Raw genomic sequence first — 24,407 nt, 5'->3', positions numbered from 1 at the left:
CGTGGTCTTGACCATAACACAAACCACACTGTAATGCAACAGAAAAATGACACAGAGGAGAATGTGAATGGATGTTTGATTTTAAACAAAGATTGTAAAGGCGTCCTTTACAACTCACTGAAGCAAAATGCAAAACAAATGAATAAAGTTATGGCAGGCCCTAAATTAATACTCTATATATACGCATTTAAATGTTTGACATATCAAATGCAATTTCCGAACAAGGCACAAACCATGAAGATCACAAACAGGTTTATCCAGGAATGAATCAACCCTGATCAAAACATTTTACCTGCTTAACCAAAAGACCAATCAACAATAGTTATTTATTGTCAGAACATAGGTGGATCAGGAGATTGTGACGTTCTATAGATTACCGTTTAGCTTTGGTGATAGTGCCGATCACAAAATGACGACTGTCTCGTCAGCAATAGAATCATTTGAACTTCTACGGGTTTTTAAAGTGCAATCAATGCTGTAAACACTCTATACAAACTTTCCGATTCCTTGAGAGATTATTTTGAGTGATGATTTTAAAGTGAAAAGGATTGATGAGTGAGCATAGCAGGGGGGAAATGGATAACAGAGGAAAAATCTGTTCAGAGAGAACGTCACAAGTTCATGTTCTCAGTTATTCTCCTCAAAATTCAAAAAAAAGCATACTTAAAAAGCATACTTCCCAATAAAGTTCCCTAACAAAAGTGTGTTGGAAGATAAAGCCCCTCGGAAAAAAAAGAGCCGAGTGCATTCCAGTGTGCAGGAAAAGGGATTAAACAATAAATTGATTGGGGAAAGAAATAAATTAAAAAATCCCAAAACCATTCAAAAAGCTGTTATGTGTTGCTTGGCCCTCATCAGATATTCCAGACTTTTTTTTTTAGGTGGTAAATACACCATGCAAAATGAATAAGTAGCCATACATGATCTTTCACATCTTTGAATCCCAAAATAAAGTAAAATGAGTAAAATGTCAAACCCCTGCAAATTTATTATGGCTATAAAGAGGTGTCCGTTGCGAACTGCGTATGGAGAACATCATTCATCCACAGTTTGAGGGCAGAGTGGATGATTAAATAAAAAAGAGAGAGAGAAATATGCGTAACAAATGCTACACTTATTGCTTATGAACGGAAAATAAAATTATTTTTCGTGGCAACCATTTCCCCCTTACCAATCTTAAGACGACATGCACTGAAATCGAAAGAAATACGAAAAGAGCCTACGGTGAATAAAAAGTTCATAGTATTTCTGGTTAGCACTATCTACAGATACGGTCTGAGCTGACGTCAACCTCAACTTCGATTGGCTGAGAGGATTTTGGTAGAGAGCTACAATGATGTACAGTAGAAAGGCATTGTCCTTCGTGATCTTTCTGAACACTTAGCAAACACACAAGACAAAGTTATACAGATAACAGTGGCTCATTAGAGACAGCCTGTCGATCATTCACTTTTGAAAAGAGAATAATAATGAAAACCGTCCAAAAGAGCAAGTAAGCTACCTGATGTGGACATTAGAACAGGTTGACTGAATGACTTGCAGGTATAATGTTTATTTTGTTGTCATTTTAATGTACATATTCTGGTTAAAATAGTAGGAAGACAAGCTTTAGAGTCCTGCAGCAATAGACCATACTCATTTGGTTGGCCAGATTCAAGGTTTTGCTCTATACAAGGCCAACTTAATATGTTACTTCACCGCCACCACTACCACCTTTTAAATTCATAAACAAAGCCTGCCCTTTGCTAAACAATGTGCAGTAAAATGAATGTCATCTGCTTGTTTTACAATTTCACTCTTCGATGGTTAATACAGTATGTAATTCAGTAATAGTTTGTCTTTTTTCGTCATTTTCTTTCCACAGTAAGAGTCATCCATTGCATACTGACAGTCACTTCCTTAAGACTATGTCCTGACCCCCTTCAAGACGGGGCTTTTGGTGTACGGCGTCGCTTTGAGGCGTCTGGTTATCCTCTCGATGTTACGCCTCTTGTGCCCCCACGCTCAAAACTTGTGTCTGTCCCGGCATCATACTCAACAGATCCAGAATTATCATGGTTATTATCACCACTGGTTAAAACTGCAATTTTCCATTTTCATTGCTTTTGAGATAGTGTCTTAAACTGAAGCTGACCTCTGAAGTGACAGACTGTGGATAAAAATTACAGGTGCATCTCATCCTCCTATGCAGAGTTTGACTTGCCCAACTCCTCCCTGATTGCTGAAAACACAAAAACGACAGAAGAATTAGAAACACTCCACGTCAGATTGATAGATTAGTTCCAGTTAAAGGTTTAGACACATACTCATTCATTATTACCGTTTTAAATATTTTAGAATAATAGTGAAGTCATTAAAACTATGAAAGAACACAAAAAGATGATATGGGAATCATGCAGTGACCAAAAACAAATAAATCTTATATTTTAAATGATTAAACATTAGGCACCCTTTGTATGCTGGACACTTGTCACGTGTTATTACCCATTCCAACTCATTTATTTGTAATTAAAAGTTTGCAGAGACACTTTTATTTGTATAAAATAAATACAAATGGAAAGCATGTACAGTAAAAATCAATGCATAATAAATAATAATATTTATAATAAATAATGTATTATTATTAGCCACCCCTTTGGAAATTAGGGAGTTATTTTTCAAATATTAAGTTATTTTTCATTATCAACATCATCAAGAATTTAAGCATAAGCCTTTAGATCAAAATTGTTTTTAGGATAATAAGAAACAAATTCAGTCAAAGGTGTCCAAACCTTTGACTGTTAAGTGTCAAGTATTTTCATATTTCTATTGTATTAAAAAGCTAAATGTGCATCATACTGTATATAGTGCCAAGATAATGCAATAATATGTTACCATCAAGAAGTTCTTCTTTCAGCTTCGCTAGTTCCTTCCTCATCTCCTCTAGAATGTCCTAAAAAGCAAAGCAATACATTTGCAATTAGATTAGAATATTATTTATAATACTCCACAAATCAAAAGGAGTCAAGCAAATTATAAGAGCATGTCACTGAACTGTTTTCATGTCGGTAAGATTCCATATTAGATAAGAATATATACACTAGACAAGAGAAATTAGCTACCATGATACTGTGGCAAGAAAAAAAAACTATGCTGTGAGTTCTTAATATAAGCTGTTATATTAAATGCACTTGGCCCTGACCGTTTAAGCGACAAGATCACCAGGTAAGTAGATGTATGTAATAACATCAACACTCAGTCACAATTACTGCTGCTATAAGTAACTCTTCACCACTAAAAACATTCTCTGGGCAAACCAGACAGAGCTGAGTGACTTGAGTAACTGTGTTCTTAGATAAGTAAGACTCTTACATATGCCTTTCATATCTAACATGCTCATTCATACAGAAGGGAGGTATTGCCTTTGTAGAGAGGTCTATAATTGCACACACCCACAAAAGCATAACTGTGCACTGTCAACCAGTATTTCTCCCTCTGGTTTTTTTAGGAAGTGCTGTAATACCACGCACCATTTTCAAATGAGGAAAAATTAGTAATTGTGCCACTAGCTTTGGTAACACTTTGCCAACATATTGAGGAAGTGTACGGCCCCTCTATCAAACCCTGAAGGGCTAAAAGTTTAAATGAGTTTCAGTTCTTCTCAAATTTTGAGAAGTACCTGTTTCAATCTGTCATAGTCAAGAGCTTCTGTTGGCACCCCATTGGCACTTATGGATCCGGTAGGAGTTGGTGTAGACCTTGGTCTAATGAGAAAAGAAATAGAGTGAAGCAAAGCTATTTTAGTAACACTGTTCAGTCAAGATGCAAGGCAGAAGTTTAGTGACACACTTTAACAGTCATTTCAGATGCTGTGTAAATCTACACTGTTCAATCACAATGGGTGATTCAAAGAATATACACAGCATCAACATGGGATAATTTCAAGATGTGGGAGGAAAATGCTGGGTATTTCAGATTTCAGGTACTTGAAACCCTTGTACTGCAAAGGAAATACACACATCCAGATATACATACAGTGGGTACGGAAACTATTCAGACCCCCTTAAATTTTTCACTCTTTGTTATATTGCAGCCATTTTACTAGACAAGAGAAATTAGCTACCATGATACTGTGGCAAGAAAAAAAAACTATGCTATGAGTTCTTAATATAAGCTGTTATATTAAATGCACTTGGCCCTGACCGTTTAAGCGACAAGATCACCAGGTAAGTAGATGTATGTAATAACATCAACACTCAATCACAATTACTGCTGCTATAAGTAACTCTTCACCACTAAAAACATTGAATGCTGAAGAGTGGGTTGCCTTGTGCAGAAAGGAAGTAGAAGTCAAGCGGATGAGAACATTATGACACAGCTTACAGTCAGAAACAAATGACAGAGCAAAAGTTATGTGTGAGGTACAAGCGTGTCCTGCCTGAAGTCTTTGTATCAAAGCTTTCTGCATTTAGAGTGAGAGAATAACTGCCTTGTTATTTGGCAGAATAAACTAAATTAAAAGCACATTTGTAGGGGGAGGGGGAAAGTGTGTTATCTCTGGAGCCAGGTGGACGAATTGGCAAGTGTGGACAAATACTCCAGCTTTCTGATACTGTATGATATTTGACGGCATCTAGTACTGCAGAATTCATCAGGACACTCTAATAATCATACTACGGTCAATCCTTCATAGCTTCATTCTATTTCTCAATAAAAAGAAAAATTAAAATTGATGCTTCCCCTTAACTACGGACACTTTATGTGATTGGGGGTGATTGTTACTAAAATAAACAGATTTCCTTCCTTCTCTCTCTTTTTTTTTCACAATTACTGCTGCTATAAGTAACTCTTCACCACTAAAAACATTCTCTGGGCAAACCAGACAGAGCTGAGTGACTTGAGTAACTGTGTTCTTAGATAAGTAAGACTCTTACATATGCCTTTCATATCTAACATGCTCATTCATACAGAAGGGAGGTATTGCCTTTGTAGAGAGGTCTATAATTGCACACACCCACAAAAGCATAACTGTGCACTGTCAACCAGTATTTCTCCCTCGGGTTTTTTTAGGAAGTGCTGTAATACCAAGCACGATTTTCAAATGAGGAAAAATGAGTAATTGTGCCACTAGCTTTGGTAACACTTTGCCAACATATTGAGGAAGTGTACGGCCCCTCTATCAAACCCTGAAGGGCTAAAAGTTTAAATGAGTTTCAGTTCTTCCCAAATTTTGAGAAGTACCTGTTTCAATCTGTCATAGTCAAGAGCTTCTGTTGGCACCCCATTGGCACTTATGGATCCGGTAGGAGTTGGTGTAGACCTTGGTCTAATGAGAAAAGAAATAGAGTGAAGCAAAGCTATTTTAGTAACACTGTTCAGTCAAGATGCAAGGCAGAAGTTTAGTGACACGCTTTAACAGTCATTTCAGATGCTGTGTAAATCTACACTGTTCAATCACAATGGGTGATTCAAAGAATATACACAGCATCAACATGGGATAATTTCAAGATGTGGGAGGAAAATGCTGGGTATTTCAGATTTCAGGTACTTGAAACCCTTGTACTGCAAAGGAAATACACACATCCAGATATACATATATGCATAACTGGGTGACATGAAAATGAGCACCATGAGAATTGTATTTCCTTGAGAGGAGCTGCATATTCATCAAAACCAACACATTTGCAGTCAGCCCCGAATAGAAAACATTTCAAAGCACAGCAAACCAAAAAACACAGCTTGAGACACAATCCACACTTCAAAACACACAATGCAGCTGCCGTATCACTCTCATGCTTGTCTGAAGCTGATTCAGACAGGATACTATTGCCAACACAATAATCACCATAGGGTGGGACATGGGAAGTGAGGGAAATGACGCTTTATCTCTCCCATTGGGAAAGAAATTAATGCTGAAGAGTGGGTTGCCTTGTGCAGAAAGGAAGTAGAAGTCAAGCGGATGAGAACATTATGACACAGCTTAGTCAGAAACAAATGACAGAGCAAAAGTTATGTGTGAGGTACAAGCGTGTCCTGCCTGAAGTCTTTGTATCAAAGCTTTCTGCATTTAGAGTGAGAGAATAACTGCCTTGTTATTTGGCAGAATAAACTAAATTAAAAGCACATTTGTAGGGGGAGGGGGAAAGTGTGTTATCTCTGGAGCCAGGTGGACGAATTGGCAAGTGTGGACAAATACTCCAGCTTTCTGATACTGTATGATATTTGACGGCATCTAGTACTGCAGAATTCATCAGGACACTCTAATAATCATACTACGGTCAATCCTTCATAGCTTCATTCTATTTCTCAATAAAAACTGGGTGACATGAAAATGAGCACCATGAGAATTGTATTTCCTTGAGAGGAGCTGCATATTCATCAAAACCAACACATTTGCAGTCAGCCCCGAATAGAAAACATTTCAAAGCACAGCAAACCAAAAAACACAGCTTGAGACACAATCCACACTTCAAAACACACAATGCAGCTGCCGTATCACTCTCATGCTTGTCTGAAGCTGATTCAGACAGGATACTATTGCCAACACAATAATCACCATAGGGTGGGACATGGGAAGTGAGGGAAATGACGCTTTATCTCTCCCATTGGGAAAGAAATGAATGCTGAAGAGTGGGTTGCCTTGTGCAGAAAGGAAGTAGAAGTCAAGCGGATGAGAACATTATGACACAGCTTACAGTCAGAAACAAATGACAGAGCAAAAGTTATGTGTGAGGTACAAGCGTGTCCTGCCTGAAGTCTTTGTATCAAAGCTTTCTGCATTTAGAGTGAGAGAATAACTGCCTTGTTATTTGGCAGAATAAACTAAATTAAAAGCACATTTGTAGGGGGAGGGGGAAAGTGTGTTATCTCTGGAGCCAGGTGGACGAATTGGCAAGTGTGGACAAATACTCCAGCTTTCTGATACTGTATGATATTTGACGGCATCTAGTACTGCAGAATTCATCAGGACACTCTAATAATCATACTACGGTCAATCCTTCATAGCTTCATTCTATTTCTCAATAAAAAGAAAAATTAAAATTGATGCTTCCCCTTAACTACGGACACTTTATGTGATTGGGGGTGATTGTTACTAAAATAAACAGATTTCCTTCCTTCTCTCTCTTTTTTTTTGAAATGCATTACCATGCCTTAATGTAATACTTTTCAAATGCCTTTTATGTATAGATTTTGTTTTACTCTTATCCAAGACCCAGACTTTCACTTTTTAATTATGATAATCCATCATGCATTATTACATTTTAAGAACTATGATAATCTATATGAGTGAAATAATTATAAATTATTTTCAACATTTATATTGTGTGGAAACCATTTATATAGACCACCATTCAAAAGCTGGGGTCAGCAAGATTTTTTAAATGTTTTTGAAAGAAGTGTCCTATGCTCACCAAGGCTGCATTTATTTGATCAAAAATACAGTAAAACTGTAATATTGTGAAACATTATTAGAATTTAAAATAGCGTTGTTGTTTTTTTTATTCAGACATAATTTGTAATTTATAGCTGAATTTGCACCATCCATTACTCCAGTCTTCAGTGTCACGTGAACCTTCAGATATCATTCAAACACACTGATTTGGTGTTCAAGAAACATTACTCATTATCAGTGTTAAAAACAAATGTGCTGTTTAATATTTTTGTAGAAAATGTGATATATTTTTAAGGATTCATTGATGAATAGAAAGTTCAAAATAACAGCATTTAAAAAAAGAAAGAAAAGAAAAAAGTCTTTACTGTAACTTTATTTAAAAGCAGCCTTGCTGAATAAAAGTATTAATTTAAAAAAAAAAAAAAAAACTTTTGAACGGTATTGTATATATTTACACAAATGACCATTGTCCCTCAGATCTGCCACCATTTACATTTTTTCAAAAAGTCCACAGAATCAAAGGTTTTCAAAGTTGAGGAAATACCCAAATATTAAATATGCATCTTTATTATAAAAGTTGCAACAGTTTTGAAAAGCATAAAGTATTTTATTTATGCCATTTCATGGTGATTATACTGCTGGCAACAGCAGAATCTTTGTTTATGGAAAAAAAATATATAAGAATAACCATAGACAATCATTGCACCAAACTTCATCCTATTTAGAGAGCACTCTCAGCAAACAAATTCTAGAAAGAGTTCTCAAACTAGCCTCTTATACCTGTTTAAGGAATCATAGTACTTGTCAGTACCCATCTGATTTCTCCATGGTGTGTCCCGTCTGTGAGAGTAAAGAGACTAACCAGGTCAGAGGTCAACAGCGTAGATCTGAACTATGTATATTCATAGTAATCTTCTGAATGCACTGGTTCCAACTCAGGTGAAAGGAGAAATACTTCTATTTAAGTGTAGCCCTACTGAAAACTGCTTCAACCATTTGTATAATTGTATTTGCAAATGCATGAAAGAATGTCATATACTAAAGCAAAAAGAATAAACAAATCCTTCAAAAAATGCTGAACAGCTCTGGTACACAGATCTGATGAGAAGCAACAGCACTGTGCTTTAGTGATGTCAAGCACGGGACCCGACTGCCTGCATTCTGACATGCGATTGTGAGGGGCCCCAGGCCGCAAGCATGTGATGCAAAGCAGTCAAAGCATCAATAATTCAAATTTGCTTTAAGAAAAGCGGGACTGGTTGAAGACTCAGATCCCAAAAGCTGGACATTTCCTTCAAAAGGCGTTATAAATTGGTGGAGGTATAATTCACACATTGATTCAACTCATCAAAACAATAACAAGCAAATTATTACCTTCCAATGACTGGTGATTTGCTACCATTCATGGTGTTTGTCCTCTCCCAAGGCTTTCTGGGCATATCTGTGAACAAAATGCAATGAATGTTAAATTTTATGATACTTGCAGTCTCTTATTTCACATAAAAGATATGGTTATGCATCAAGGCCCAGACTGTACACTGGACAACAAAATTGTGACCCATTGCAAGTAAAAAACAAACAAACATGGAATTTATTTAATAAAAATAAAGACTACATGAACTCTACAGGCTCAACAACAAGCTAAATTATTAAAATTACATTTATTGAACAGGAAAAGAGGAGTTGCCAAATGTTGCATTAGTATTAGCCTCATAACCAGTGACAGATGAATCTGCACCAAAATACCAGACTTTCACTGAACAACAAAAAAAAAGTATGGGAAATGTTTTCACCTCCCTTTTAAATGTTACCTCATTCATTTGACTAACCCAATGATTCTCATGGAGCATTATTATAAGGTTAGCTGCATTTTATCTTTTGTTTTTAGCATAGTTTCCCCCCGCTTACCTGGTGTGCTACAGGCTGACACTTTTGGAGTTATGGTAGCCTCAATGTCATCCTGTTAGAAAAATAAAAAGATAATCAATTTGAAAACCAGTCACATAAAGGGTTTGATCATATAAATAAAATGAAGTAGTCTATATGTACAGATTTAGTCATACACCGTATTCAGCAGAATGAAACATTAACTCACAGCTTTCTGCTCAGGCTCTGGCGATGATCCCTTCTCAGCAATTCTTCTCCTGTATCAAATCAATGGTAGAATCTTAAATTTCATTTCATTACTGGATATTACAGACCTGCCAACCTTGGAACAATTTTTTGAGTACCATCAGCGTGACGGGACGGGACACGAGGTTTGGGGGGATTCATAAATTCCTAGATAGCTACATTATTACCTGAAGCTTAGTCCTTGATGACTAATGTCAAAATCGTTATTACACAATGTGCAAAATGCAAGATTTAATGTTCAATATTTTCCAAAAGTTAGCAGGTCTGCATAGTATGCAACAATATAGTTAGCCCACGGATCAATCCATATGCCTCTGTTTTTAGTTCAGTTCAGTTCTGATGGCTTGGCACATCAGAGTATTTTATTGCGATTTGCAATTTAAAATGCTATTTAGAAAAAAAAAACTCCAGTACACTTTGATTAAAACTCCAGTACACTTCTGTACACTGAAGAAAAACAAGGATTATCATATCTACAAATTTCTTTTGAGAGAAGTATTATTTTTATGGATTGGCCTATAAACGCATGTAATGTCCGTTTCATTCATGCTGCTAGCCATAGGGGCCCTTGTGCTGAAAATCCACATATGCATCACAGAAGTAATAGAGCTCGTGATGTTCCATCAAATCCCTAATATGGACAAAGACATCCAGCTATCGCTGTAGCCGAGTAAAACGTTTTGAATGATAAATCAAAGACAATAAACACGACTGCGACAATGTATAGTTTATCTGAGTTCTTTAAGCCATCTCAGGTATTTTCATTTGCTAATTGACATAGCCTTTTTTACAGTATAGAATATGTTTTCTGCCTCATTCTGTGATAAGAAGCCAGATGACAAAAGGAAGTTATTTCAAACACTCGACTGATGTTGTGGAGTAAAAACATGTTATAATGTTCTCTTTTGTTGGACAGCAGGTTTAGAAACGCTTCTCATTATAAGTCATTAAGGCATGTGTTGCTTTTTATAAGCGGGGAATCGTTTTCTCATCTCAGCGTGTAAAGTCACGGACAACTACACACAAACAGGGCCAGTTTGGAGAGAAATAAAAGACGGCGGGAGTGGAAGGGGGATCGAGCGGGATTTTGTGTTGCTGTCGATTTGCTGTCTCTTTTTAATGATAGCCCTTACGCATTTGTCAATCTTCCCTGCTTTCTATTTGGGGAATGAACCCAGCACTCCGATTGGCCAAATTCTACTTCTTTTGCTGTTGCTTGATTTGAGTACTGCTCGTGCACAGAGGCGTAACCAGGTTTTTGCGTAGTTTAGAGTGACAAATCATACCAGCGTACTTTGAGGTCAAAATGCGTACAGGTTGGCAGGTCTGATATTATACAACATTCTGATCATTAATCCTAAAAACAGAACTTTTTATTAGCACGTTCTGAGACTAATAATTGTTTGAAAACTAGGCACTCTATCACTGCAATCATTCTGGCAGTAGAGACAGATAAAGCACATAGTTCACCTCCTGGCCAGCAGGGCGCTCATCTCCTCCATCAGACCTCCTCCTCCAGGTAAAGGACCATTTCCACGGGATGCCTCAGGCTTGGCACCACCAGAACTCACAGCAGATCCTGCCAGGGGCTCATCACTCTACAGTAACACAAATTTACTTTTCTATTAAGGAACAATATTTGTCCTCTGGAATTTATTTACAGGGACAATTTTTTTCCTTCTGAGGGCAATTTTTATGATTACCTTATAAAATGTAAAATACTTAAATTTAAACAATCACCTCAAGCAATCAGAATACTAGGTTGTTACCAAAGCAATGTGATGCAACATGAGCAGATCTAAATTTAATGCTATTAATTAATTTTAACATTTCACTGTAATTGTGACAGCCATAATAGATTTCGTTTAATTGTGCATGGCCATTTTTTGCCCCTTATCTTGAGTTTGGGGTAGCATTTTTGTTCATTTTGGTGGCATTTTTGCTCCAAGCCCATGTTAACTTCTGACCCTGTGAATTGTGCTAACATGCTTCAGGTGAAATTTAATGCAAATGGGAGCTTTACAGTCCTTGAACCTTTACCCGTGGCACTTTCTTTAGCTTGGCTCCAGAAAGGGCGGCTGCGAGCCCAGACAGACCCTTGTTCTCCTCTGTGGTGGGCGAGGGGGTGAATAGACCCGAGGGCAAAGGCGGGGCCGGGGGTGGAGGTGGTGCTGGTGCTGGTGGAGGAGCCTGGCCTGAGGTTGGAGGCGGTGGGCCAGGGGGAGGGGGAGGGGGAGGGTGGGGGTGGAGGGGTTGGTATCCCCTGTACTGAATCTGCAGTGATAAATAGACAAAAGAACAAGACCATTATAACATGTCTTTATAACTTGCTGTACAGATCAGTTAAAACTGTGATATGTTCTACATCCAGGACTGTTTTAGTTTGTGAAATAGATCATCAACATCAGAATGAGGATGTTATAATATAATATAATATGGTATGGTATGGTATAGTATAGTATAGTATAATATAATAGCGTTCAAAAGTTCGGGGTCAGTAAGATACTGAATAGAAAGGCCAAAAGAACAGCATTTATTTGAAATAGAAATCTTCTGTAACATTACAAATTTCTTTACTGTCACCTTTGTCCATGCATCCTTGCTGAACAAAAATACTAATTTCTTTAAAAATAAAATCTTACTGACCCCACATTTTTTAACAGTAGTGTAATATAAACCCATCAATAATAATAATAATAAATAATAATAATTAAAATAATATAAACAAAAAATAAATAAATAAATAAATAACAACAACAAAGCTTATTCGTAATAGTGAACGAAGACGTATGACATTAATACATGATGTGAACATACTGAACACTTGTCAATAGCTGATGATCATTAAACCAACTTCCACATGGAAGAAACTGATGATTTATCTCAATATGAAACAAATCTGTATATCAATTTAACAAAATGCACAGATATAATTGGGGTAATGTTTCATACTATTTAATCATTAAAATGTAACTTCAAGCTGATATTGCATCACTTTGTATAAGGAGGTAAAAATCTTCACAATTCAGGAACGAATCCGCTTAACTATTTTTCACATTTGGCTGTTTTGGCTATAAACAGTTGAAGTTTTCAAGTCTATATGACATGCATGCCTGTCAAACACGCTCAAGTTAAGCATATTAGTGTGTAGAATTTAGCTCAGTGTCAAGCTGCATCATGCATATGAAGTGTGAAGTCTAAAACCTCTTCTATAAATAATTCAGAAGATCTTATTTCTTCATTGCTGATGACCTGACCTCACATGAAACGCTCCACTTACTGTATGCAGTATGGAACAAAACAAACAGTCAAGGATAAAACCGTAAACAATTTAAATTTCATTAATTTAATTTCTTTTTAAAATAAGGAAGTTTGATAAAACAAATGTATGAATGTGAAGAATAACCAAAGAGGATGTGGGGCAGCCAGTTATAGATCATGTAAAGCTTACTGTGCAATGACAGTTCACTTGTACATGTTAACATCTAGAACTTCTTTACCATAAACCAATAATCAGAATGAGATGGTTGTGATAAACTGCAGAAAAACACTGATGAGAACTAAAGCAATGATATCGCATCTTTGTAGACTCAAATCAAAGTTTCACGAGAGAGAGTGGAGATGCGTTTTCATGCCATGCCATTTTACACAATTACGGGCCACACAAATGAGCATCCATCAAACCAATGAACCCAAAAGACAAGACAAACAGCCAAACATTTCCTGAGGACTTTCATATTGAGCCAAAAAGCAATCGCCAATTGCAGCCAAAAAAGCAACCCAGCTCAACATGGCAGGCCCCCTCCTCAAACCCTGATTAGCGGGTTAGTGGAGGCTGAGCGACACAGAAGAGGCCTTACCCGGCTGGCTGGGGAAGTCAGCAGGCTGAGTGGGCAGCTCTGGAGCAGAAGAGCAGGAGTCTCCCAACCCAGAGTTTACAGAGTGCTCAGCAGAGGCAGGGAAGGCTGTGGAAGGAGAAGGGAGAACAGCAGGCTGGGGTGAGGGACAAGACACAAGAGGAGTGATGGGCAAGGTGGGTGAGGGGGAATACAGTGGCGGCGGAGGGGGTGGCATTGGGGGTGAAGAAAACGGCTGACTCGATACAGGTGATGAGGCGTGGAAGTGAAGCGAGGTGGGTGGCCCGTTGGGTGCCGAGATGGGCGAGGGGGGTTTCTGGGAGAGCGGACTAGGGGCCGGGATCACAATCATCGGGCGAGGACCCATGGCCTTGCCCGGGGGGCTGCTGATCATGACCGGAGGTGAGGGCGGTAGGGGTGTGAAGTTGTTAGCCATCCAGACTACGGATTTGGAGACTGGAGCTGGAGGAGGAGCTGGGGCAGGGGGCGGTGGTGGGGGCGGAGCAGGTTGTCTGCGAGGTATGGTGGCGTAATGAGGCAGGACCGGGTGGAAGGCAGAGCCAAGCGACGTGGCAAATCGGGAGGCCGAATGGCGCAGGGGTGGGGTTGGAGGAGTGGCTGTGGAGGGAGATGGTGTCGGTGGTGGGTAGCTGGGTGTTGAAGGAGACACGGATGAGGAGGAGGTGGTTTTGTTGTATTCGGGATGTGGAGGAGTGTAGAGGGTGCTTTCAAATGCTGCACACAACCAGAGGACAGGACAGGATGGGACAGGACGGGAAGAAGAAGCAACCGTGCAAAGGGAAAGAACACAAGACAAAGAGAGAAAGGGGAAGGAGACAGAAGAGAGAAAGGGGGCAAATGAAGCAAGAAAACCAGCAGAGACCTACAAGACCATCATATGTACTTATTTCGGTCTATGAACAGGAAACACACTGGAATTAGTACAATCGGTTAGCTGTTGACAACATCATGAACTGGAAAAGATTGATCAACTCCAATGCATGTGGGAAAAATGTTACACAAAGATCTAGTTTAGCATGTAGTACTTTCAGGAGAGAGCACTGAAGGGTTACTGTAAATCCTGGATGCATGTGTCACATGAGGTTAGTGTCTTAGCTTCGCACCTGCTAAAGGCTAGTCATCCACTCTCTGCATGCCAAGAATATGCTAATGAAAACCTGCACTTTTTGTGCTTTCCATAGCCAAATATTACATTAAAATCGGAATGATATATCAAATTTAACACAGTAATCACACATTTCCGCTGAAACAACATCATTGGTGAGTCATGAGCTGTGTAAAAACGTATATTATGCACAAAAGCATGTGCAAAACAGTCACACAAAAAAAGTGAAAACAAAAATATATTTAATATATTTTAAAATGTAATATTTTACCCTTAAAATGTCAAGCTTTTTAAACTACTTCAAACATTCAAGCTAGGCTTTCTTAAGCCAACATAAATTTGTCTATAAACTTTAGTAAAAGTAATTTATATCCGTGATGTCAAAGCTGAATTTTCAGCAGTCATTGCTCCAGTCTTGAGTGTCACATGATCCTTTAAAAATCATTCTAATATGATTGATTTGGTGCTCAAGAAACATTTCTTATTATTATCAATGTTGAAAACTGCATACTATTTTTCTGAAAACCTTTTTTTATTAATTATCTGATGAATAGAAGATCAAAAGAGCAGCATTTATTTGAAATTAGGGTTGCAAAGGGGTGGAAATTTTCGGAAAGGTTTCCTGTAATTTATCGGAAATTTTCCACTTCTTTGCAATCCTATTTGAAATATAATTTTTTTGTGAAATTATAAATGTCTTTACTGTCACAGATGTTACTGAAGGCCAGGCTTAGAGTGCAACACAATTTTATACAGTATATATGTAACGGGAGCCCTGTCTCTCTATTTACTAGTGCAAGGCAACATATTTAGGGCTGTTTATTTATTAAGTGCAAGTAAATTTTTGTTTTGGTTTATGATGAGATTGCACTGTAAGAGTCACTGCCTGCCATATGTTGGCCAAATCTTTCTGCTCTAGTGATTCTCATAAGCAGCCTGCAGACACAGCTGCCCTCCTGCTGCGTGAAGCCCACCACGCCCCCCTGAGCACTCTTCAAAATGCACGTCAACACACAGGCAAACACAAATTATCATGCCCTACATTCAGGTCATCTCCTTATTAACACTTTCCCATTATTCACGCTGGCTTCATGACTTAAGTACAGCTGATTTATCTTTATCCTTCATTTTAAATTATAATGTAACCTATCCGTACCTTGCTTTTTTCCATTTCACTTGCCGCCTCTGCCTTTCCACACTATTAGCTTCGACAAGCAAACCACATGACCCGTGATGTAGCGCAGTATGTTCACCAAGACTTAATGAAATTCTTCCCCTCCTAAAGCACAGGCGTTCACATGGCAAGACCTATCGGCTGTGCTCCAGAGAGACTAATCCAACTTTATTAAATCAACTAGGGATCCTCACATACTGTTTTTAATACTAATGAGTTTATTAATTTAGCATGAACATAACTGTACATACTACTCTGAAGTGAAAAAGTGAATGGTTAGAAAATAGTTTTGGCTATAATTGCCCATTTACACCAATACCAAGTACTTGTAATCACTTATCTCTAACTAGTGCTCCAACTAATGATATAGATTTTGTTGCACCCATTCAGCAAAATTTCAGGGTATTTATTGGATAAATCTTACCAAAAAGCAGAATTCTCCAAGACATGACTCAGAAAGGTCACTGAGCCAAGACAAGATCCACTAAAAATTGCCATACAGAAAGACTTCATTCCAGACAGAGAACTCAATCCGGTGTCAATTCAACACTCAGAATAAAACATTAAAAGCACCAGCCAGTCAATACTGCAGTGAGAAACACATCAAACGCAGACAAGCTGTTCAATGATTTGTCTAGAAAGAAAGCACTTAAAAAAAACGACACTGAAGCATTTGTGTCAGAAATTTGTGATCAGGAAACATTATTCTTGCCTTCCTTGAAAGCATTTGGAAGTATGTAAAAAGAATATCACTGTTCTAATCTAATACAAGGCAGAAAGACAGTCACAATTTACAATTCACTGCCAGTGAATAAAGCTTCAGTTTTCTGTAAAATGACGTCTCCTTCACAAATCTGATTGCCAGTGTGTTAATGTGTAACAGGACCAGTTGTGTTAGTAGTAATCTAGATTCAACACATCCCTGAGCAATTGACACTGTATTTAAAGGATTTATGCCTCGATACCATCGAGTATCGAAAAACGTCTTGTTGTTCTGTACCAAATTTCGATACCTAAGTGGTTAATCTCATCAGCGTCAGTGAGCCAATAAGCCTGCAGCACTAGCCAGTGTGTTCGACTAGAACAGGTGCGGCGCAGATCGATCAGTGTTTGACATTCGCGAGAGCGATTCGAAAGCGCACGGAGCAGTCTGCTCTCTTTAGCTCTCGTGGTACTGTAATACACCGATCAGTCTGCACAGTCAGTCCACCTCAAGTCGAACACACCTACTAGTTTACATCGGTTACACTCAGAGATGTGGCGCACACGTGAGGCTGTAGTGTGAATGCGTCCCAGCCCCCTTAGATGTTAAGGCTACATTTACACTGGTGCGTTTATGTTTTAAAATGAAAACCATTCATGCAAACTGTAGCATCATGCTACATCAGACAATAAATAAGATTTATATTCCGCTTTTACTCATAACTCACTTTAAACCACCATCGAGTGTTTGTAATAACTTCAGATTGCCGTCTAATGTGTGATTTGGCCATGTAATGTTGCTGAAGTTAAATATGTTATTACCTCTGATTTGAGTCAGAGCAGCGATCATGGAAGAGAGAGAACACAGGCAGACAGTGCTGGAAGCTGCTAATGCTCATCAGTGGAAAATAAATAGAAATCATGATTCTATCTGAGCTATGCGTTTTAAAACGAACACGCACTAGTGTAAATGTAGCCTAACAGATGTGTAAACTGAAGACTATTTGAGCTTTATTAAAACTATTTGCACTGATTTATTATGTTGGTTACATTTTGTTCCTTTGTGCAGTGGCTCAGGAGATGAGTCTTTGAGTATGTATAAACATCAACAAGCTGAAAAATAAAACCAAAGTTTTTTTTTTTTAGATACTGTAATCTTGTTAAAATTGATTTCATAAAATTGGTATCGAAAAAAAGTATCGTTCAGGAACCGGTATCGAAGTCAAGGTATTGGTATCGATATCGAAAATGTTTTAACGATACCCAGCCCTAATAATGCATCTTGCTATATGCAAACTATTGCATCACCTCTAAATAACATAGATTATTTGATACAATGACTACACATACACTATGCTAAACTGCTCAAATGTTTAACACTTGAAATGGCAATTCCGCCTATCAAAGCCTGAGGCCAGACCTCTCACACATTATCTGTGGAATAAACATCCCCTCCCCCACATTGAGAAGAAAAATGGCTATTTTTTTCACATGCTTCTGAGAAATGTATGCAATCTGATGTGATGAATATATATACAGACCCATATTTTATATACACACACACACACACACATATAAAGGCCCTTTAAAGTCAATAGTTAATCAAAATTGACCTTATTTAGTTTCTTACTGAAAGTTCCTGGTCTTATTGTGAACAATTCATCTGTGCATGTTATTCTAAAGCCCCCCATTTGTGTTGATGATTGCTAAAGATCCATAGCCTCTCTCTACTGTCACCTAAATTCTCGAGTTCTGGCAGGTTAACCCATAATCCTAGTGGGCTGTACACAGGACAGCATGAGGGAAATGTGGTTAGTGTGTGCAGCTCTCCTTGAGTTTCATCATCTTTCAAGCGGTTGATTCAGACTCTTCCAACATACTGACAGATGGACACGTCAGGAGAAGATCGCCTATTGATATATTAAGACACAATGGGTGCTGACCCTTCCTTCATATAAACAATAGCCTTACGTAGAACTAGAGGCCAAATACATACTAAAAATGTGTTTTACAGCAAGAACAACAAAAGAAAACGTCCAAACTAGAGATGCACAACATCGGATATCAGTGGAATTTATTCATTTAATTTTTATCCGTGATGTCTAGTATTGGATATTAACTTTTGGTCACTTGTTTCCGCCAATTTTTAGATGTTAAATAATGCTTAAATCTTAGAGGGACAAGTGTAGATTACAAAAGATTGAACCCTTCAAGAGCTGTTTCTTGAACACTGCTATCTTATAATAAAGAACTTACTTTTTTATTCAAACAAGCTTTTTTCTTTATCAGATCCCCAAAGGAATATTTATCCATATTTCATATTGTATATTATATTGTTGTTGTTTATTCACTCAAGTATCACAACACTGATTTTTAACATTGACAAGAACAGCACTGATTTTTTGGTTTTTTTTGTGAATGTGGCGAGTTATTTTAAATACATACATTAAATATGTACAAAATAGTACAGATTTTTAAACTGTTGTTTATTAGTTATTAGCCATGGCACGGAAATCAGCTAGAATTGTAATATCAGTGCATCCCCAGTTCGAATGCATAGTTAACTTTAAGGAAAAAAATTGTTTTAAATGAAATTTCAAGGGTATAATAACTGCAACACTGTAAGATGATTTCTAATTGATACTAACAGCATTTCACAGGCATTTGCATGCTAAGCATTGTGTACAACAGAAGAAAAGCCACTTGTATTGTTAGTTTGTGTTAAAACCTCACTAATTTTTTGACTCCAGCCTGTCTTGTCTACATCTTATCAGTCAGTCCTATCTATCAAAAGACTTTGGAGAAAATAAAGATGCTCACCGGCGTTGGAGATGCGTCTCCCTCTCTCCCAGTCCATCTGCTCTCTGTCCAGCTGCTCTTGGTGCTCCCTTTCTTGCTTCTCTCTCTCGGCACGCTCACTCTCCATCAGCTGCCGCTCGGCACGCTCCAGTTCCTGGCGTTCTCGCTCCAGCTGCTCCTGCTCTTGACGCTCACGCTCCAGGCGCTCCAGACGATCCTGCTCGTTACGTTCCCTCTCCAGCCGCTCACGCTCCTGACGTTCCCGTTCCTGACGTTCCCTTTCGGCACGTTCCCGTTCCAGCATCTCTCGTTCCTGCCGTTCCCGTTCTAGCCGCTCTCGCTCCAGTCGTTCCCTCTCTTGCTCCTTCTGATGCTGGAGCTCCTGCAGCTGCCTGAGGACACATGAGAGTAGAAGGGAATGTGCGAGTGCACAGTGAACCTACAACTTTTCAATTACCAGGTAAGACCTTTAACAAGTTTGCCACACCACCCCAGGATCAGATTCGGATTTGGTTTCAGTAGTTTTGGTACAATGTACAATACAATTTAAAAGTCTGGATCAATAATAATAATTATTATTATTATTATTTTAACATTTAACACAACATTTAGCATCAAATCAGCATATTAGACTGATTTCTGAAGGATCATGTGACACTGAAGACTGGAGTAATGGCTGCTGAAAATTCAGCTTTGTCACCACAGGAATGAATTACATTTTAAAATATATTAAAAACTGTTTAAATTGTAAGAATTTCACAATAGTTTTTACTGTATTTTTGATCAAATTAATGCAGTCTTGGCGAGCATAAGAGACTTATTTCAAAAACATTAAAAAACAATCTTACAGTCCCCAAACTTTTCAGTCTCTGCCCATTAAAATAAACAGGCTGTTGGGGGAATTAACAAGATGGCCTTAAAGGGCCTTTGGGACATATATTCAACAAGAAAGGCTTTTATAGATGACAAATAAAAATGACTTGACTTGCTTTCTTCCAGATACTGAGACAGATGAACACTGAAATACAAGCGGCACAGTACATCATATCATACACTAGAGGGAAGCACACTCAAATGGGTAACAAGAGGTGCGAGAAGTGCCAACTTCAGCATCCAGACCAGCTCGCCTGCAGATGTTCTGCTAAGTAAGGGTTTATGAAAGATTTGCTTGTCAGTCCTCTTGTGCATCCAGCACATCCTCATGCCCAGAATTCCAGTGTGTAGAGAGCCAGAGACATTTAGACTGTGGACAGCGGGGACAGTAAATTAAGAAAAATGGTCTGTTTGCAGTTCTGGCTCTGAAGCAGGACAGATGGACCTAACTCGAAGATGAGGGGCTGGACAAAGTGGAGAGCATTCATGAATGAAAGCAAAATGTAACGCAAAGTGCCTAACAATGAAAGAGTCATCGTGTAAGGTTCATCTTACAGGCTGTCCTTAACATGTTGTCTTTTTACAACATTTTACTTCAAATAAACGTTTACCAAAAATAATTCTCACAATCATGTTGTTTCCGACATGCTATAATAACACATAAAAATTGCTAATAAAATAAACAAATACTTAGATCAATTTTAATATTAAACAGATATAGATTCTATATTAGCCTACATTTTATTTATCGGGTTAGTAAGAAATAGTACAAAATACAAAGGGTTCCGAATCAAAATTATTTTGGGGTAACAATTAACAACAGTATAGGGCCATTTCTAATGGCAAGAGGGAAAGCTGTGGAAACGTGAGTAAATGATGAGACAATTTTCATTTTAGGAGGCAAACTATTCCTTTAGTTTGTGAAATCAGACAGCTGTCATGGGAAACTGGAGAGATGATAAACCACACATCAGAGTCTTGTCATCAAGGTTTGCATTAGAACAGGTGATCCTGCTCTTTCCATCTGGCTAATAACCTCCCACACGTCTTTTTGCATGAATGGGCATACATGATGTCATTTCCTGGGACCTTGCCAGACACACCTTCCACTCAGCATGAGTGTCATCACCATGACAAATACCAGCATAGGTGCAGTGACATCATGCCTCCACATGTTTCCAAAGAAGAGAACAAGATGGGAAAACCACACCTCAATCTAAGACCCCTTTAGAAGATCAAGTTTATGCCTAAGGCTCCAACGGATGCAGTCACACCTGAATCGATAGTCCCTCCTGCTGTCTCATCAGTTCAGTCACTGAAATTGACTTCAAATCTCAGACCAAAGCTACAAAGCATGTGCAACACAGTATCTCAACTACTGGGCCATTCACATTTATCCAAAACAAATACAAAATAAGATCAGTATCAAATATTTTACTTTTCAGTTAATATAATTCTGCATTTGAATATGTACATTTGATTAAATGCTGAACAATAATAGCCTCATCAACAAGCCTTGCCTTAAAAACATTACAAACCACTCCTACTCTAGCAACTGCTGTCATCTGCCTTATTATCGGACTTTACAGAATCGGAGTTTACAGAATGTACCCAAAAATATAGTAAAACACTGTCTAGGCACATAAAACAGTGACACAATGTGCTTTACTCTATTTTCTTTAATTAAATGTTGAGAAGTGCATCCTGTGGGTTAAACAATCTGTCAGTCTTCATTCTCAAATGAATACATGTAACATCAGAAAGAACACAGACTTTTGCTCAAAGGTAAATTCATATAAATGTAACGACTTATGATTTAGGTCACAGTAGAGGTTCTGTTCATTTACACTTATGTTGTCACTTGAAATCTTTTTCAAATGAGGCTCTCTCTTCAGTTGACTGATGAACATCGATTCTGATGGTGTGTTCAAGTCATGTCGGTAGTATCGTATTTATGAATCGAAGGCATATGAATGTGACTACATAGTTGTAATTTTGAGTGGGAAACTGAACTTAGTCTAGAGTTTCCGAGCTGGGAGCATGTTAGTAAGAAAATATGGCGGACACAACAGATGCAGCATTTATATTGCTGGCAAATTCATTAAAAAAAATGTTTTTCCATTTAATATGAAACTAAGTAAGGTGTGGCTTAACAAGGGTCGATTCTTGAACATCTGAAACGGATACAACAAATGCAGCTGGGTTGAGTCGAGGGGAATAAAACTATATGAAGATCTTCCAAAAGGAGCTTCCATATGCTTGGTCTACTGCCCGAGTTCTCTATATCTGCTTAATTTAGTTGCCTTGTTTCAGAGTTGTTCTTGTACCTGGGTTCCCAGAGGATGTATTCTGAGCCACTCCATTATGAAATGCTGTTGAGGCATGGATTGCTGAGAGCGTGTCCCACTTCCCCCAAAATCCCTGCTGAGCCAGAGCCAAGCTCTCAGAGATGTAATTAAAGAGCAGAGGAAGCCTTGTTTATATCTGTGATAATATACTACCCCAAAAGACCATAGCAGCCATACCGGAGCCATCCATAAGTCATCCCTGGATAGGGTTTTAGTACAAGCACCCTATAGAGATGAGCGCTTAAAAGAAATAGGGTCAAATGGATATGTGATATGAGAGGCCTATATTTAATTTCCATGACACATATGGGTTGGGCGAGGTTAACTTTTCATGATGCAATTGCCGTGCAATCCCAGTGATCCTACAGGGGTGGAGAGGTCATAATAATATCAAGGGCTTCTTGTTTTCAGAAGCTGCTGAAAATAAACCTAGAACAAACATCACTTTAAACCAAACTGGCATTTGACCAACAGGAAAAAGGATTTATGGGATCAAATGTGTGCGCTCCTTGTTTCTTAAATAAGAACAACACCTCAGACCTGTTCGCAAGTGCAGTTCGCACCATTTTGGTTGAGAGCTTTATTTGTGCGTAATCCTATCGGACACATACACATTCCCTGGCATAGGAGATCACAAAATTCTGAAATAACGAGCAGCACAAACACTTAAAATTAGAAGCGGGCCCTGCTCTCTCAGGCGAGAGACTGGAAGGGGCCAAAATATGGGGTTGATGGGTTCAGCAACCTGGGCTGCTACACTAAGAGCTTACTTTAGAAGGCCTTTTTTCATTTTCATATGTATCGCCTCTTTCTGACCATGTCAGGTAATAAGCAAGAACTCTAGCTCTTCAACATTCCAATGCATTTATGTAATAACCCCTTTCAACAAAACTCATGGTCACTTAAAAGGTACAGTTTTGTTCCACTGCAATGACAGTGAAGCATGACAGGAATTGTTCTCATATTTTGGAACACATTTTGGATACTTGTCAAAGGGTCATCCAAAAACAATATCAGTTTGGAATCTGCATTAGCAATTGTACTGCAGTCTAGAGCATTCTGAATATAGGAAAAACTACAAGCAATGCAAAATTTGCTTACTTTTCCCCTCTCAAACACCCCCTTCTTGAGCATGGAATAAGGGCTTAAAAGATGGGAAACATGCAGCAGATCCATTTATTGGCGTCTCCATTCCTGACATCAGTTACCAAGGAAACAGTAGCGAAGGGAGTGTAGGCGGTTCACAGCCTGATTCAGAATGTCTTCCAACAACTTACTACAACAGATTCTAAAAGCAGTATGACTTCACTGGAGTTTAAAAACATTGGTGATCATACGATAAAAAATACAGGAAATTAATATACAACATTTTTTTTTCGTTCTCAAAGCAAAACTAAAAATTCTTTATTGCATAGAAAAATATAATTACATGGGGACTAGTCAAGTCGTCACATTACCCTACTATAAAATACCCTATTAGGAATCCTATTCGTGGAGTATTTTGTCACCTATTTTGAGTATAAAGTAAAAACATGTATATTTATTATACACTTACAATCTACGAAAACACTTTTAATATCTTACGCAGAGTTGTTTTAAGTAAATTCTAAACTTCTTTTTAGGATTTAAAAAAATATTTTACTGGTCAAACAAAGTCAAGCAACACTAATTAAAACTCATTTACTTCTAACTCATTAAGAAGTAATGTATGTGAAGTTATGCATATCATTTACAACTTGAAGACACCAAAATGCTGAAGGAAGATTAGTGGTATAGAAGAAAATCATGAGTAGTCAAAAATATCACTACAAAACAGGGCAAATTACGGCAATGCTTGAAAAACTGAAAAAATTAATTATATGCAGAAAAAAGCCAACACTGACTAAAAAATTACAGACCATCGTGAAAAAGTGAGCAGAATGAGCACCATATTGAAGTCTTTTTGGCACATGCAATTCCCCTCTCTCCTGGAAAGGCCCGGCAATTTGGTTAACATCGGCTGTGTCCAAGCTAAGCCATATGG

General features: G+C 38.1%; 1 protein-coding gene across 1 annotated transcript in view; it reads right to left on the bottom strand.

Moving 5' to 3' along the window:
* Positions 1–1,941: 1,941 nt before the first annotated feature.
* The window catches only part of LOC107601525 (protein enabled homolog), an 84,753-nt gene continuing 62,287 nt past the window's right edge, over positions 1,942–24,407 (bottom strand). The window contains 12 exon segments of the mRNA XM_016293757.1: positions 1,942–2,221; positions 2,875–2,932; positions 5,221–5,305; positions 8,153–8,212; positions 8,747–8,813; positions 9,281–9,332; positions 9,468–9,516; positions 10,976–11,103; positions 11,546–11,745; positions 11,747–11,779; positions 13,366–14,097; positions 19,185–19,555. Of these exon segments, the coding sequence (XP_016149243.1) occupies positions 2,184–2,221; positions 2,875–2,932; positions 5,221–5,305; positions 8,153–8,212; positions 8,747–8,813; positions 9,281–9,332; positions 9,468–9,516; positions 10,976–11,103; positions 11,546–11,745; positions 11,747–11,779; positions 13,366–14,097; positions 19,185–19,555 (1,873 nt within the window). The 3' untranslated portion in view covers positions 1,942–2,183.

This window comes from Sinocyclocheilus grahami, unplaced genomic scaffold, assembly GCF_001515645.1.
Source record: "Sinocyclocheilus grahami isolate Dianchi unplaced genomic scaffold, SAMN03320097.WGS_v1.1 scaffold306.1, whole genome shotgun sequence".
In the NCBI taxonomy this organism is placed as follows: Eukaryota; Metazoa; Chordata; class Actinopteri; order Cypriniformes; family Cyprinidae; genus Sinocyclocheilus; species Sinocyclocheilus grahami.
This window is presented reverse-complemented; position numbering and strand designations above follow the sequence as displayed.